Here is a 15380-nt window from a genome sequence, read left to right on the forward strand (position 1 = left end):
TGGTTTTAGGTTTTAAAATGTCTTAAATTCAAATATATAGTCATTCATTTTTGTTAAACTTTTTGTCTACTTGTGGGCAGTGGAAACAAGTCGTGAACCCAACACTGTCATATCATCACCTTTCAAGTTAATATGTCGAAGCAAACAGTTGCTTATTTCCACATCCAGCAGTGACGGAGCAACATTATCATTCATTTGGAGTCGTGTTTCTGTCCACCTGATAAATGAAAGTTACCAGAACTAGTAGAGTTCAAACTGTTGATGCAAATGGTTTCAAATCAAGACCCCAAACTATTGATGAAGGTGTCACTCAAGGATTAATATAATGCCCACTGCTATTTACCCTACACATAAATAACATTTATTTTACAATTCAGCACTGTAATGTCCATTTTTATGCGGATGATACCCTCTTGTATGCCATCGGCCCTTCTGCAGACCAGGCTTTCTCTAGAATCTGCAAACCACTTGCATCAATCAGGCAGTCATCAGTGGCAAAATGTCCAATTTTTAATTATTTTAAAAACACACCACACTCATTGATGAAGACTTTAATAACAGAGCCTTAAGCAGCTACAAGAAGATGTGTCCTGCCAAGCTGAGAGGAAAATTACACACTTGCACTTCATACATGTTTAGTGTGAGGTTCTAAAATAAGTGCAGGACATCACCCCGATCATCCAGTATTGTTTTTTGTCTTTTTTATTGGAACAGCAGCTGGTGTGAATTTATAGATTTTCCTTCTATGTCAGCTGTTTTTGAATTCAGTTTTCATCTAAAATGTAAGTGTAATCATGTAATTATAACAGAAGTAATGTAATTATGATTGATTAAATCATGATTACTGGTAATTGTGACAGCTGTTTTTGCATTTACAATCCCTGTTGGTTTTTAATCAAGATGTCTGTTTGTGCTTTTCATTTTTATAATTATGGCAGCGGTTTTGTGATTGCAATAACTGCAACTGTGTAATCATGTTTTCTCTGACATCATTACAATGCTTGTTAGGTTTTAATGTTTTGTTTTTTGACAGCTCTTTATGTATTCTTTTTTTTCTTACAAACACTGTCTCTGTAATTGTGTTTTTCTCTTTGTTCATTTCATAATCACAACGCCGCTTTCTGTTTTCTTGTGGTATTTGTGTAATTTCAGTTCTTGTATAATTGTGTTGACATGAGTGATTGACAGAGATGTGCTAATAATGCTGAGTGCAGACAAACTCCCAGCACACCACACATGCCCTTATTTTATTAACCCTGACCTCACCCAAAGAGGCAGCAATTACCCAGAGTGAACCGGCAGTCGCAAAACCTGTGTTTAATTGCAGTGAGAGCAGAGCAGCCGGCATTTTACTTCATTAAAATAAAAGCCCCACAGTGCGGTCAAATTAGCAGTAAATGCACATTTACACAGCTGAGAGCTCACCAAAGTCAGACAAAGAGAGAGATGGTAAATAAGCAGGAGTGACTGGTGTTAACCGGCGTGTCAACCCTGTTAAAAGGGCGCAGCGGAGGACAGCTGTCAGTTCCAGTCAGTCTTCACTGCTGGTTTTAATCTCAGAGACCTGACACCCACCAGACATAACCCTGGCAAACAAATCTCACCTCCCAAATTTAAGGTGTTTTTCAAGGTATTTTTCTTTGCATGAGCAGCAGTTTATTTCAAGCTAGGATTTTTTTTTATTGTTAATCTAAAAAAAAGACAATTTTAAACATCAAAAAATGTTATAAAATGAAAGTCAGAAAATCTAATTAAATACAGCATGCATTGCACAAAGATTGGAGAAATGTAAATAAATGGAAATGTTTCAACAAATGATAGATTTAAATGTGAAAAAATAGTACACAATAAAAATAAATAAAAGAATTATTTAACTCAACTCAACTTTATTTCTACAGCAATTTACACACACACACAAGAGAAATGATAAAGAAAAGAGAAAAAATGATTATTCTCATTTAAAGTTTTCACAGTTGTAGAATCATACAGTAACATTACAACACAGTGAAATAGACACCATCAGACCCACAGCACATACTTCCATAGAGCAGATACAGATATTGATGAAAACAACAATATAAAGCATTTTATAAACAAGTCTCACAGCTATTGTGTCCAAATTCAGCGACTAGATCCAGCAAAGTCTGCATTTCTACATCACATCATGCAGTCTGGCCTGCTGGATCCCTTACTCAGATCTGGAGCACACATTCTTTGCAGTTTCTAGTGCCAGTTGTTTAATGAACCATTCAGGTCATGCTCATCAAGTTGAGGGCAACTTCCTGGTATACCCTTGAAAAATGTGACTGAGTTTTGATGCGACCAGTATTTTGGTCTTGTGAGACTAGACACAGGTTCAGCCTGCCCTTCGGGTCCTTGATGGGCTGTTTCCTCTGGAGGATTCTGCAATTTTCCAACCCAATTCTGGAAGGAAGGGATTCTGGATTCCCTCCAGATTTACGTTTCTTTTTAAAATATTCCACTATTTCACAGCTTTGTGTTGTAACAACAGTGAAACCACCCACATCATGTTTCCATGTTTTTATTCTGTAATGTGTTGCACACAGTGGTTCATATCACACATTGTATAAAAGAACAAGAGGTAAATGTCCAGAGTCTCACTGATAACAACACATGCAAGCATATGTCTGGTGATACTCTACATATCCTGTTTTTTTTTCTTATTGTCCTCAAATCTCATGAAAAGACCAAAACCAACAATTAACTGATGTACTAACAAGTATTGTGTGTGTATCCAAAGTCTGATTTATCTTACTCCTCTGTGTCATAGAGCTCCAATGTTGTCCAGAAACTATTGGCAAAAAACTACGTTTTTACTTTACGTTTTTAAAGATTTAAATCTTCCTTAGAGACGCCAGAGAGTATTGTGAGACAGACTAACACAATTAATTTGTCTTTTAAAAACAGTAGTAATATAAACTATAGCCAGTTCCTGAAAGTGTCTCAGTTTATTGTTCTGATCACTAGCTGTGTTACTGTATGTCTCTCCAAAGAGAAGAAAATGTTTTGTCTCTTGAATAAATAGAAGAAATGCACATGAGCAGAAACAGCTACCATGGATGAAAAATGTCTACATCTCCAAAATGTGTAATTTCATCAAACCAAACTAAACACAATTGTTGATGAGATTTAATCAGAAATAAAAACCTTTAGCATCATCGTTTAAAAGTTTCAATGTGGTAAAACAAGTGAAATCCTTCACAGTAGTCTCGCTCTTGATTAAATTTGCCGTTATTAAACTAAACTGCTTTTGGTCCCCTCAGATGTGACAGGAGGCTATGTGTTAGTTTTAACTGGTAAACACCATCAGGGACCATAAGTGCACAGTTGGTCCTCTTCACACCCACACGGCTGGCCCCACTTACATCAACATGTCCTCCTCACCAGCAGCCAACGTCCCTCCATGTGTCATACGATCCCACAGGGACAGGCTGTCAGTGTCACGTCCCCAGAACTGACAAAAACTGTCACTGCTGATGTGTCATCATGCTTTTCTCTGTGCTGCTTGTTGTGTATGCTCATATCAAACGCCAAGTCTTCAGTGCCTTCATGCAACATGCTGCATAAAGCGACAGTGTAAGATGTTTCACATTTATGATTGATATAAGACTAAAATAATGCATTTACCTGTTCCAGTTGAAGCATGAATTCACACCAATCAGGAGTTGCAGCACACCTCCACAAGGTTGTGTGGGAGTGGGAGGTGGGGTGTGGGAGTGTTCATTTGTAACCGCCATGAAACAATCAGAAAATAACAGTTTATTCCTCTCATTCACCTGCTTTCTCGCTACCACTCCCTAGCTTGTTTGACGATTGATAAATTGATCATCAACTAATTGTTTCAGCTCTTTGAACTGTATATATGTTTGAATTTTCTTAAATTATATTTTTCTACAGTTTTCTACTTATATGTTTAATACCAACAGAAGTGTGTGTGTGTGTGTGTGTGTGTGTGTGTGTGTGTGTGTGTGTGTGTGTAGGGGCAGGGGGAGGTTTCAGCGAGAGGCTCAGCCATGGAGGGGGACTGCCTCAGCTGTATGAAGTACCTGATGTTCATCTTTAACTTCTTCATCTTTGTGAGTTCTTCTCTCTTCCTCTGTTGTCTAAAATCAGAATGAAATGAAAGCAGCAGACAAAAAACAAATCTGTGACTTTGATTTGTTTCTCAGAATATCTGACAAGAGCAAATGTCATAAGACAGAAAATTAAAAACATTATTACTTGAATAATAGTGTCCATAATATGCAGCATCTTTCCTTGTTGTTTTCCAGTCGTAAGATAATATAAAAGAAAATATTAATAAGTCTGTTGGGTTATTTTTGTCATTTTGCTGTTGCAATTAGTGCTAATGCAGAAAAAAAATCACCCAGATCACATTAAAATACCTAAATGAAATTCTGACAAGCTAAAATAAAATGTATTATTTATGTGTTTTCATACCAAAAATATGAACTATGGGCTGTTTACAAACCTGGATTATTCACTTGGTTTTCACCTCTTTCAAAATATGTTTGCTTTTGTTTGGTACCATTAACTCTACTGCTGGTATGAGCTGTATTGGACTTATTCAAAGGATAAGGCTGCAATTTTCTATATTTTTCTTCTTGTCAACAAATCTTATTGTGTGTGTATCCAAAGCCTGATAGATCTTATCCCTCTGTGCTGTAGACCTCCGTTGTCATCCAAAAACGATTAAAAACACGTCAATGAGCTAACAGCTGCACATCATAACCTCTTGACTTTGTGCTTCATTGTAAATTCCTCAAAGATCTTCAGTACAAAGATACATAAGATATATCAGGCTTTGGATACACACACAACACTTCTAAGTGGATCAGTTCATTGTTGGTTTGGCTGCATCATAAGATTTGTTGGCACTAAGAAAAACAGAAAATCAGCAGCTTGATCCTTTAAATATTTTTGTCAAGTCTTGTACACTCTGTATTCTGACTGACTCAGCAGAGTATGTTGATGTGCTGAACAAGTATCAGCAGTTAGTGAAAGTTTACTGTGTTTCAACTTCAAAAGTCACCAGCTGAATGTTAACACTGTTGCTTACCCCAACACTTTCAGCCCCCAATGAAAAACAGCATTTCGCTGGTCTTTTTCTTCCCACCAGTCAGGAATCTGAATTCTCTGGATACTTATTAATTATCTGTGATCACATCGTATCGTTCTAACTGACTAATTAACCCCCTATCTCCCAGCTGGGTGGCTCCTTCCTGCTGGGTGTCGGTATTTGGGTGCTGCTGGACCCGATGGGCTTCAGGGAGATCGTGGCAGCCAACCCCCTGCTGTTCACAGGGGTCTACGTCATCCTGGCCATGGGAGGCATGCTGTTCCTGCTGGGTTTCCTAGGCTGCTGCGGAGCCATCCGAGAGAACAAATGTCTGCTGCTCTTTGTGAGTCTGCTGCAGTCAGCAAGTGTCATCTTTCATTAATAAGATGAAGAGAGGGAGTCACTGGTTTTATTGTGACAGAAAGAAACAGGGAATCATGACATCCAGTGGGATCATCGTAGGAAAAGTGAAACACTTTGTCATCACTAAAACATTACTGCACATTTTCAGATCTTTAATCAAGAGTTAGTTGAGTAATGATGTGGTTCTGGTCACAGCATGTCACAAACGAGTCTCAAAGTCTCACTCTAGTCAAAAATGTGTTTTTCATCTTGAGCTTCTCTGTGCAGAATGATGTTTGTGCAGAGTTTGTTTTCACATTCATCTGCTGACGGAGGAAAGTTTATTTGTGTTCAATGATGGTTTCACAATTTTTCAAGTCAAACAACAGTCAGGAGCCCAAATGAACACTGAAATAGGGTGTTCTTGCTGTAATCAGTCCTCCTGTTCATACTGACCATTACAAGATCCCTTCATAATGCACTTACAATGGAGGTGATTTCAACGTTAGTCTTTTTAGTGCCAAAGTCCCTCTTTTTGTTACTATACTTCCACCGCAGCTCAACAGGGAAACACTGTCCGAGGAAACACAAAGAGGGAATTTGATGCTAAAAAGACTTGTTGTCTAATGCTAACAAAGACACATTGTGAAGGGTTTCTAATTCTAATGGTCAGTATGAACAGGAGGAACAATTACAGCAAGCAAAACCAGTTTCAATGTTTATTTGGGCTCCTGACTGTTGTTTTAAGACAGACTTGAGGCGTGTACCTACAACCATGATTTGTAATACAAGTGTGATGTGGAAGCTTGAATCCTTCAGTACACAAACACTAAGAATAGACTTTACAGTGAAGTAGGAGACATCTTGTGTCCAGCAGTTCAGTTGTTGAAATGAACGATATTTGCATAATTATTCATAGATTCTAGATTTTTTCATGAGTGAGAGGACGTAATTTTAAGGTTTTTCAACAAGGTAATTTTACTTTTTGGTGTAAAAAGCATATTAGTCACAATTATTCCAAACAGAGTATTTTTAATGTTTTAAAATGATTGGAGGGGATCTTTAAAAACATTTTCAACCATTTTTCATCATTCTGATTGATCCTGAAATCTCTGCTGCTTTACTTCAGAGCTTCTTCTGCTTTATGTACATGGCTGCAGTTCCTAACTGGCCAGTGGACATAGTCACCTTCAAAATTACTCTTTTTCAACATATCCATGGCTACTGTTTGAGTCTTTGTTTCCTCTCCACTCTTCGGCTGCTTCCTGTCTACATGCACTGCTGTGTAGAGTAGTGTATAACATGCAGTATGAATGCCTCATCTGCTTCTTAAAGATGAAATATTTAGTTGCTTTTGAGGTTGATTTGTTTTATTTTGTTTCATTTCATTATCGTTTGACTCATAAACTCAGAGGAGAGAACGACACCCACAGAGCACGACAGAAGAAGCTTTAGAGCGAAGTGATCATAGGTAGAGCTGCAACAGTTAGTCGATTTAATTGATTAGTTGATCAAAAGAAAATTAATCAGCAATTATTTTGATATTTAATTATCGTTTAAGTTGTTTTTAGTAATTTTTTCGAGAACATTTGATAGTTCTTGGTTCTCAAATGTGAGAATTTGCTGCTTTTTTGTCTTACATTATTACATTTTTCACAGTTTTCTGACATTTTCAAGATATATATAGAACAATTAATCCAGAAAACAAGGAGCATATTAGTCAGTAAAGAAAATAAGTTGCAGCCCGAGTCACAATCAATCAGAATTATGAAAAATTCTGGGGGAATCTAAGTAGAATATAGTTGAAGTTGTACATTAAAAGACCCTATATCTGTACAGTGTGTGTTTCATCAGATTGGTACTGCTTAATTTAATATACACTTTACATTTATGTGTTAATTCAGCCTAAAAATGGTAAACAATTATAATGAAACTCCAGTAAGGAGAGTTAGAGGAACTGAACCATCTATCCTCCATTATGTAAAGCCAGATTGAGACAATACAAGTGTGCCATCTAGAGGACTATAATGTAATAGTTCTCATCATTATTACTGTCAGTGTTTATTTATTTGACCTTCATTTCATCAGGCAGAGAAATTATTATTAACAGCCTCGTCAGCTTACTGTTGCATGTTGTGTGTGTTTGTTTGTGGTACACAGTTTGTACATATATGTCACATATCTGGAGTCATAGTAATATTTGTTTAGACAGTCTATGTAGAGTAAGTTACTGTGTAGATGACAGTAATCCATAAGCATAAGCTCTCTGGGTAACACTGTGACCTTGTTTGTGTCTTTACTGGGCTCAGTTCTTCATGCTCATCCTCTTCATCTTCCTGGCCGAGCTGGCAGCTGCCATCCTGGCGTTCCTCTTCAGGGAGCATGTGAGTAACGTCTCTGGGTCACTTTGTTAGTGAACAAAACTTAGTTAATCAGTACATCACCCAACATTCTGCTGATACCAGAAAGAGTTCCTGCTGTTGTTTTACAGTCGCACCAACAGGTTTAAGCAACTGATGCATTTTCCTTTTGTGAAATCCTGTTGAGTCTATTATTAGTCATCCACCCTTTACTATAAATGACCACAGAGAAGGTTTGAAGCAGCAAAAGGTTTTCATATTCAAGTACAGCGACAGAGCAAGTCAAGTAAGTTTATTTAAAGTGTAAAATCACAGAAGTCTCAGAACACTTTACAAGAAGGTAGTCAACATTACAGACAAACAAATTATAACACATGAAAACACAGTACAACAAAATTAAAATTCAAGACAGAACAGAAACCAGTACTAAGGAAAGTACAGCTTTTATAATCAGGGTTTAATTATTTAACTGCAGGCTTTTAAATGATAAACGATTAATATTTATGCTGCTTGCTGCGTTCTAGTAACCGAAGCTTCGTGGCATCATCATAGCAGATCTCACCGCACAGATGTTTTCATTAACTTGTAGTTTTGTCTGTATTTTGTCTGACGACGTCATGATCAACACAAACAGAAAAATATGTTAATGAGAAAACTATATGTGAATTCAGAGTTTCCACATCAGTGTTTTTGTTCTAACACATGACCCCTGAGGGGCTCTATAATTAATGGATGATGATGATGATGATGATGATGATATAATCAAAGGAAAATACAGTCCCTATAGTTACATCTCATAATTTTCTCTCTAACAGTTTTAAAACATGTATAATTATCTATAAAGTGTCCAAACATTATATGCACCATGTTTCAGCCAGATGAGTTCATCATGTGCATAAAAGCACCACAGAAAACTGGAGACGGTCAGACGTCTCTTTACACGTGAGGTTTATCGGCCCTGATGACCTCACAGACAGACATGGATGTGAATAGCAGCAAAGTATTCTTGTACTCGAGCACGTTGATCCATGTGGTTATAAATATTGGGCTGCATGATGATGTCCACACAGACACTTGCTGGTCAGGCCAGATGGCAGAATTTACATCACTCATAGACTCATGCGGCTATTATACACAAATGTGGAGTATTTTAGCTTTTCATGCATATGGACTCAAAGTGACAGCCGCCTTCTTCCCTCTTGCTGGCTTGTGGTCGTGTTTAGCGTTGATACGTTATTTATGTCTTCAGCTCAGAATGTTATTTCCTCACGTTGCCAAAATACTGGTGCAAGTTATTCATTTTAGGACCGATGTGTTTCCATGCATTGTTTTTCTTCCTGGAAGTCAAGTTATTAAGACGTTGACAACAATGAGCAGCTTTTCCTTCAGCTTTTGAAGTACTTCTGCATAGTGTATCGCCAGTGTTCCTCTTTACAGACTCACAGACTTTTGACTCACACTCCTTCAAAGTTCATTAGGATTCAACAGTCTCGCTGTGAAATCAACAAGCAGTCAGCTGACTTTCCAAAAGTCAGCAACTCTGCAGACTTCGCCGAAGGAATTAATCATAAACTTCATTTATAACCCAGCACTGCACAGCGTTGTGATGATAACGATTACTGGAATTCTGCAGTGTCATTGAAAAAGTCATCAGAACAGGAGTTTTTTAACCAGCATCATGTTTGTATAACTGTTTGTCTTATGAGGACATGATGGTGAGAGAATCCAAACAAGTGTGATTGGTTGTTTCTGGACATTTGCATAAAGTTGAACCTCACGTCAAACCGCTGAAGTCATGGTGGACTGTGCCAGGATGTTATGTGGATGTTAAATTCACAATGAACGGCATCCTGTTGAACCTCCAGTGTTTGTGTATGTATGTGTGAATGGGAGTGAAGCTGGCTGCGACATCTTATCCTGGTGCAGTAAATACAGGATATATCAAAAGTGTTTTAAAAGAAAGCTTGAGGTAGAACTGTGTTTTTAACAGACGTACAGTCCTCAGAGTTGTAGGTCATGAATACCTGGTAACAACAACTGAACTGTGTCTGTATCTCTGTACAGTTAACCAGAGAGTATTTCACCAGGGAGCTGAAACGTCACTACCAAGGTCACAACAACACGGATGTCTTCACATCCACATGGAACGCCATCATGACCACGGTGAAGCATCAATTCTTCAATTACCTCTTTTTTCCACCTTATAATCAGCCCAGTGTGACAATATTTACCATCTGTTGTCCACCATCCCGTTTCTTTGTGCAGTTCGATTGCTGTGGCGTAAGTGGCCCTGAGGACTTCGAGGAAAGTCTCTTCAGGCTTCTCAGCCCCAATAAGATGGTCCCTGAGGCCTGTTGCCAGAGGAACAGTTACCCTGGAGACCTGGAGCACATCAGCATGGAGCAGTGTGTGAGCGGCAGCGTGACCTTCCGACACAACAAGGTCATTAGAGAAAACACATTTTTCACACAGACCAGAGTGCACTTCATGTCAGTTTGAATACACACGCCTGAAAGATCCTTTAAAATAGCAATACAACAATTTAAAAACACTTATTTCATTATCACTGATGCATTAATGTGTAAGCAGTGTTTTAATGTTTCAGCTGGTCCAGGTTGAGCCATTTAAATACTTCACATACTGTATATAATAATGTTGTATAAAACTAGCTTAATCACAGCAAATCATGTGAATTCTGCTAAAGATGACAGTTACAGCTACTCTGCTGAGCTAATCTACTTTAGCCAAGATCGTCCAACTCTGTTTTTATGGTTAATTTAACTCCTTTTCATTAGAGTAAAAACTGCTTTAAGTGAAATAAAATAAAAATCCAAGAGGCAAAGAGTGAAATGTGCAAGTATTACTGAAAAAATACAACTTTATCTTGTGTCTTAAAGACATTTATAACTAACATCAACATTTTAACATTAGCAAGGTGTGGGAAAAAAGCAGGATCCAACTTAATGCTGATTAAATGTTTATCAGCTAATGTAGCTTCTGTTAAAGATTTTGTGTTTTTCAGTTCTTTCCTGAGCTGATATTAGAATCTGTTTCACATGAGGTTTTATAAGACTAACATAAGTTTTTAGGTAATTTAGCAGAGTATTATTGTCACCTCACACAACACAAGAAAGAATAACTGTTTTTTAACACGACAAAAACATTATGTTAACGCTGCTTAAAATCTTGAGCAGAGAAACGTGATTGTTCTCAGTCACTATGATGTCATCAGGGTTACTTGACAAAGCTCCGCAGAGCCACAGAAGACATTTTAAGAGTTTCAACTAGTTAACTGATCTTGATATATAAAGTTGGTGGAGTTCCCCTTTAATTAAAGCTGAAATGCAGACTGTTTACTTCGTGGACTACAATCGTGTTGGGGGATTCGTACTTTTAATTAAAGTGAAGAATTGTTGTACTTCCTCCATCTCAGAAACATGATTCATGACTTTCAAAACTGTGCTTCAAAAAGAGTTTAATGCTCTCAAAATTATTTCCTCTTTCTTTCTAACCCTAACGCTTAAATACAGACTAAAACATAGTGTGCAGATCAGTGGACATCAGGATTATTGAGTATGGTCGTAGTTCTCTTCATCGCTGTGTTTTTTCATGCAGGGCTGCTACTCGGCGATGGTGGACTACTTTGAGACCTACATCTACACAGCAGGAGCCATGGCCATCGTGGTGCTGACAATTGAAGTATTTACTCCTTTTTATTCAAATACTGTTTCATTTATAATCTGCATTCGAGTAGTTAAAGTGTAGAAGTCGAAATGCTGAGTAATGATATTTAACAGTATTTTATTGTGGAAACCAACAGCTGGTTGTTTTTTGTCTCTAGAGAATTAAAGGATAGATGAGGTGATATTATATGTTTCTCTTATCGTCAGCAAAGCACCAAATATGGATTCATCCACCGCTGAAAATAGTCGCCAACAAACTTCTCTTGTTTGAGTAAAAAACTACAGTGAACAGCTGTTTTAGGAAAGTGAAGTGAAAGTAGAGCTTCAAGAAAAAATGCCACAAGTTTGCTGGTTGCAGCTTCTCATATTTGAGGATTTGAAGCTTTTATATTTCATACATGATAATAAAGTGAATATCTTTAGATTTTGGACTTTTGATCAGACAAAACAAGACTTGATGACATCACCTTGGGCTCTAAGAAATTATAACCGGCATTTTTCTCTATTTTCTGACATTTTCTAGGCAAAGTGATTAACCGCTTAATTTAGAAAATAGAGACACATTGTTGGTTTTGTCTTTTCATCTTTTTATGTTGACAATATGAAAAATATAGAGTACCATCAATGTTGACTTTTTTGCACATGCTTGAAGGGTTTGAGCTTCTCTCCTCAGCTTTAAAACAAAAGCTCATCACCTTTCTCACCTCTCTGATCGCTGTGTGTCTCGTTGTCTCCGCAGCTCTTCGCCATGGTGTTTGCAATGTGTTTATTCAGAGGCATCCAGTAACCGCCGCCTGCAGACGCATCATCAGCAGCAGCGGCAGCAGCAGCCACCAAGAAGGCAGAAGTAGAAGGAAGACAAAACTGTAAAATATGAAATGTATTTGTACAGTGATCGTTTATGTGTCTCATTGGTTTTGTGACATCATTTTGTATTTCACAGCAGCAGCAGCAGCAGGAGGAGGATAAGGAGGAGGAGGAGGAGGAGGGGGGGGTTGAGGTTCTGCTTTGGACACAATAGACACACACACAGGAAGTCATCTGTGACCTGAAGCCGAGGTTCTGCACTGTCAGCACTGCTCTCTCACAAGTAAAGGATTAACACTGGTGCTTAGAAGTTCTACCAGCTAAAAACTAAGGGCAAAGTTAACGGTAGACGCGATTCTGAACACTAAAGTCACTTTAGTCCAGGACTTAATCTGTGTCCAGGCAAAGATGGAAACACACACCACACAGTTTAAAGCATGATTTATAACCTCAGCTGGTCATAATGATTGATTTTCAGGATCATGAAGAGTCTGTTCAGTTCTGCACAACAGTTCAGGGACCGGCGACAGCCAGCACATAATATCTGTCAAAGATATAATATCTATCAAAGATGTTTGGTTTCTACACTTAGAGTCTGAGAAATGTGAAGATGATCGTGTAGTTTGAGTCGGTCGTCAAAACACAACGGGCTTCATGCACCAACGTTTTATCTTTAAACTCTGAGATTTGTTTCAACTCGGATTCAACAAACTCTTTTCAGGTCACAAACTTCTTGTAAATCGATCATTTCATCCTTTTCATGAGAGATTTCATCATTAAGGAAAGACAAGTTTATTTATACAGCACATTTCAACAACAAGGCAATTCAGAGTGCTTTACATAAAAAATAAAGGGCATCAAGATGGAATGTAAAAGAAACACAATAAAAAAAGACACATTTAAATACAATTTAAAAAGAGTTCAATGGACAATAAAATAGAGTAAGACAGATAAAACAGGAGAATAAAAGTTAGAGTGCAGCTACAGTGTAAGATATGAATCAAAAGCCTCAAAATTGATTTAAACAGAAAAGTCTTCAACTTTTATTTAAAATAACAGAGTTGCAGCATAATCGACGCCTCTAAAAATGTCCATATAAGGCGACCTGCTCCGCTCCGTTTGTGTGCGAGTTTCATTCACAAAAATGTTCCTAAAGAGTAAAAACAGGAATTTCCCTCTGTTACAAATCAGCAGACAAAAACATAAAGTTAGCGGTGTCAGTATTCAAGGACAAAAAACAAAATAATAAGAAAATATAAATCATCTGAGCAGCGAATGATTTGACATGAAGTTAGATAATCTTTCTTTTAAAGCAATGTGCTCCATGACTATTATGAGAGGCGTCATGTGACAGTCACAGAGATATCTGCCTGCAGCAGGTGATGTTACACCGTCAGCTGCAACACAACATGATACTGGACAGAGAGCTGCTTAAAAACCACGAAGCAGCTGTTCCATCTAACTACTGAACTGTAGAAGTCATTTGTGCTAAAACGTGCCAACAAAATAATAGACTAAATTAAAAAAAACATGAACTTATTACTACAGATATTACAGTTGCATTTTGCAGGTTATCTATTTTTAATTTTTTTTAGTTTGTTACATATTTAAACTGTGAACTCATTCAGATTAAGGCGTTATACTAATTCAAACAAGTGTTTTCCCCCTGAGGAGAAAGGTGAACTGTCTGCACACGACTTCATTCATACCTGAGAGAAAAATCTGAATATGAGAAAACTGGTGAATGCGACGAGTTCTGTGCGTCGTGCATGAGGCCCGTTGTCATTCAGACGAGTCATAAATCATTAAACGTCTTTTCACAGTCTGTTTTTAATTGTTTGTTTACGAGAGTCTGAACGTTTAAGTATTAAGATAAGTAAAGGAGTATTCAGTATTTAAGTTTGTCATGGAGCACCTGTAAATGCATGCATCTTCATGAAAAGGAGTGTGTGTGTGTGTGTGTGTGTGTGTGTGTGTGTGTGTGTGTGTGTGTGTGTGTGTGTGTGTGTGTGTGTAAATATACCTCAGTAGGACTGTGCTGGTGTACAGTATGTGTTTTTCTCTTTGTGCACAGTGGAATCATGTTAATTTTGTCAGTGGTTATAAAATGGAAATTTAGCTAAAATAACTTTTTTTTTTTCTGTACGTGTGTTTTGAAACCTGTAAATGGCACTGAGTGACATTAAACTGATGTCTGTGATTTTAGTGGTGGTTTGTTTCATTTGTCCTTCATGAACAAACGCTGCATGTGGGGAAGTGTCAGCTGTAAATTTAAGAGGAACAATAAAAAAAGTGTTACGAACACAGGAGATCATAGATATAAACTAATCTAATCACATGCAGAACAAAACATATTATCTATATTAGTGTTTCCCAACCTTCTTACCTTGTGGTCATTAAAATTAAGACACTAATTATCAGTTTAACTTGACATGATAAATGAACAACAACCAAAGACTTATTTTTCCCCCTCAGATTGTTTCATTTGTATTATTTTTAGAGGCCTGAAGATGTAAAAGTATTGATTATTTCACAAGCAAGAAAAAAGTCAGAAAGAAAGAAAAAACAACCTAATTTTGTGTCTTTTAAACTTGACCCACTACTGATCAACTGTCCCAGCAATAAAGTCAAACACAGTACTCATTAAAACAGTGCAGCTCCGTTTAAAGTGTACAGACACTTTTGGAGTGTAAATATCGATGGATACTGTGGTGAAAACTTCCTCAAGAGGCTGAAAGAGGATTTCTGGATTTATACTCTCGAGATATTTGTTGTGGTTATTTAACAAAAGAGAGTTGTATATGCTGTATATTGAAAGTGCATTTCTTGCCATGGGAATAGAAGTCAAAATAATCTCACCACAACTTCCTGTTTATATATGTATAGACATTACATCATGGCTGAACCGCTTCCAGTTATAAAATGAGAAGTAAACATTTAAAAGGTCTGACTCTGAAGGACGCTGCTCCACAAACAGAAAACTCATTATGTTACATGAACAGTAAAAACTACAACAATAATACAAACAATCATAGAAATAAAGACATTAAAAACTGCTAATAAAGTGAAATAAACTACATAAAACATTGTCATCACAAGGTCCATATT

The 15380-nt window shown here is 37.3% G+C and overlaps 1 protein-coding gene across 2 annotated transcripts in view; it reads left to right on the top strand.

Moving 5' to 3' along the window:
- The window catches only part of LOC122987416 (tetraspanin-18-like), a 40480-nt gene extending 26003 nt beyond the window's left edge, over positions 1 to 14477 (top strand). For both annotated transcript variants that reach the window (XM_044359304.1, XM_044359312.1), the window contains exons 3-9: positions 4002 to 4097; positions 5229 to 5423; positions 7732 to 7806; positions 9847 to 9945; positions 10048 to 10224; positions 11398 to 11481; positions 12205 to 14477. In XM_044359304.1, coding sequence (XP_044215239.1) covers positions 4002 to 4097; positions 5229 to 5423; positions 7732 to 7806; positions 9847 to 9945; positions 10048 to 10224; positions 11398 to 11481; positions 12205 to 12252 — 774 coding nt within the window. In that variant the 3' untranslated portion in view covers positions 12253 to 14477. The remainder of the gene's footprint in view (positions 1 to 4001; positions 4098 to 5228; positions 5424 to 7731; positions 7807 to 9846; positions 9946 to 10047; positions 10225 to 11397; positions 11482 to 12204) is intronic.
- The last annotated feature ends 903 nt before the right edge of the window (positions 14478 to 15380 follow it).

The sequence above is a fragment of the Thunnus albacares genome, chromosome 1, assembly GCF_914725855.1.
Source record: "Thunnus albacares chromosome 1, fThuAlb1.1, whole genome shotgun sequence".
NCBI classification, from domain to species: domain Eukaryota; kingdom Metazoa; phylum Chordata; class Actinopteri; order Scombriformes; family Scombridae; genus Thunnus; species Thunnus albacares.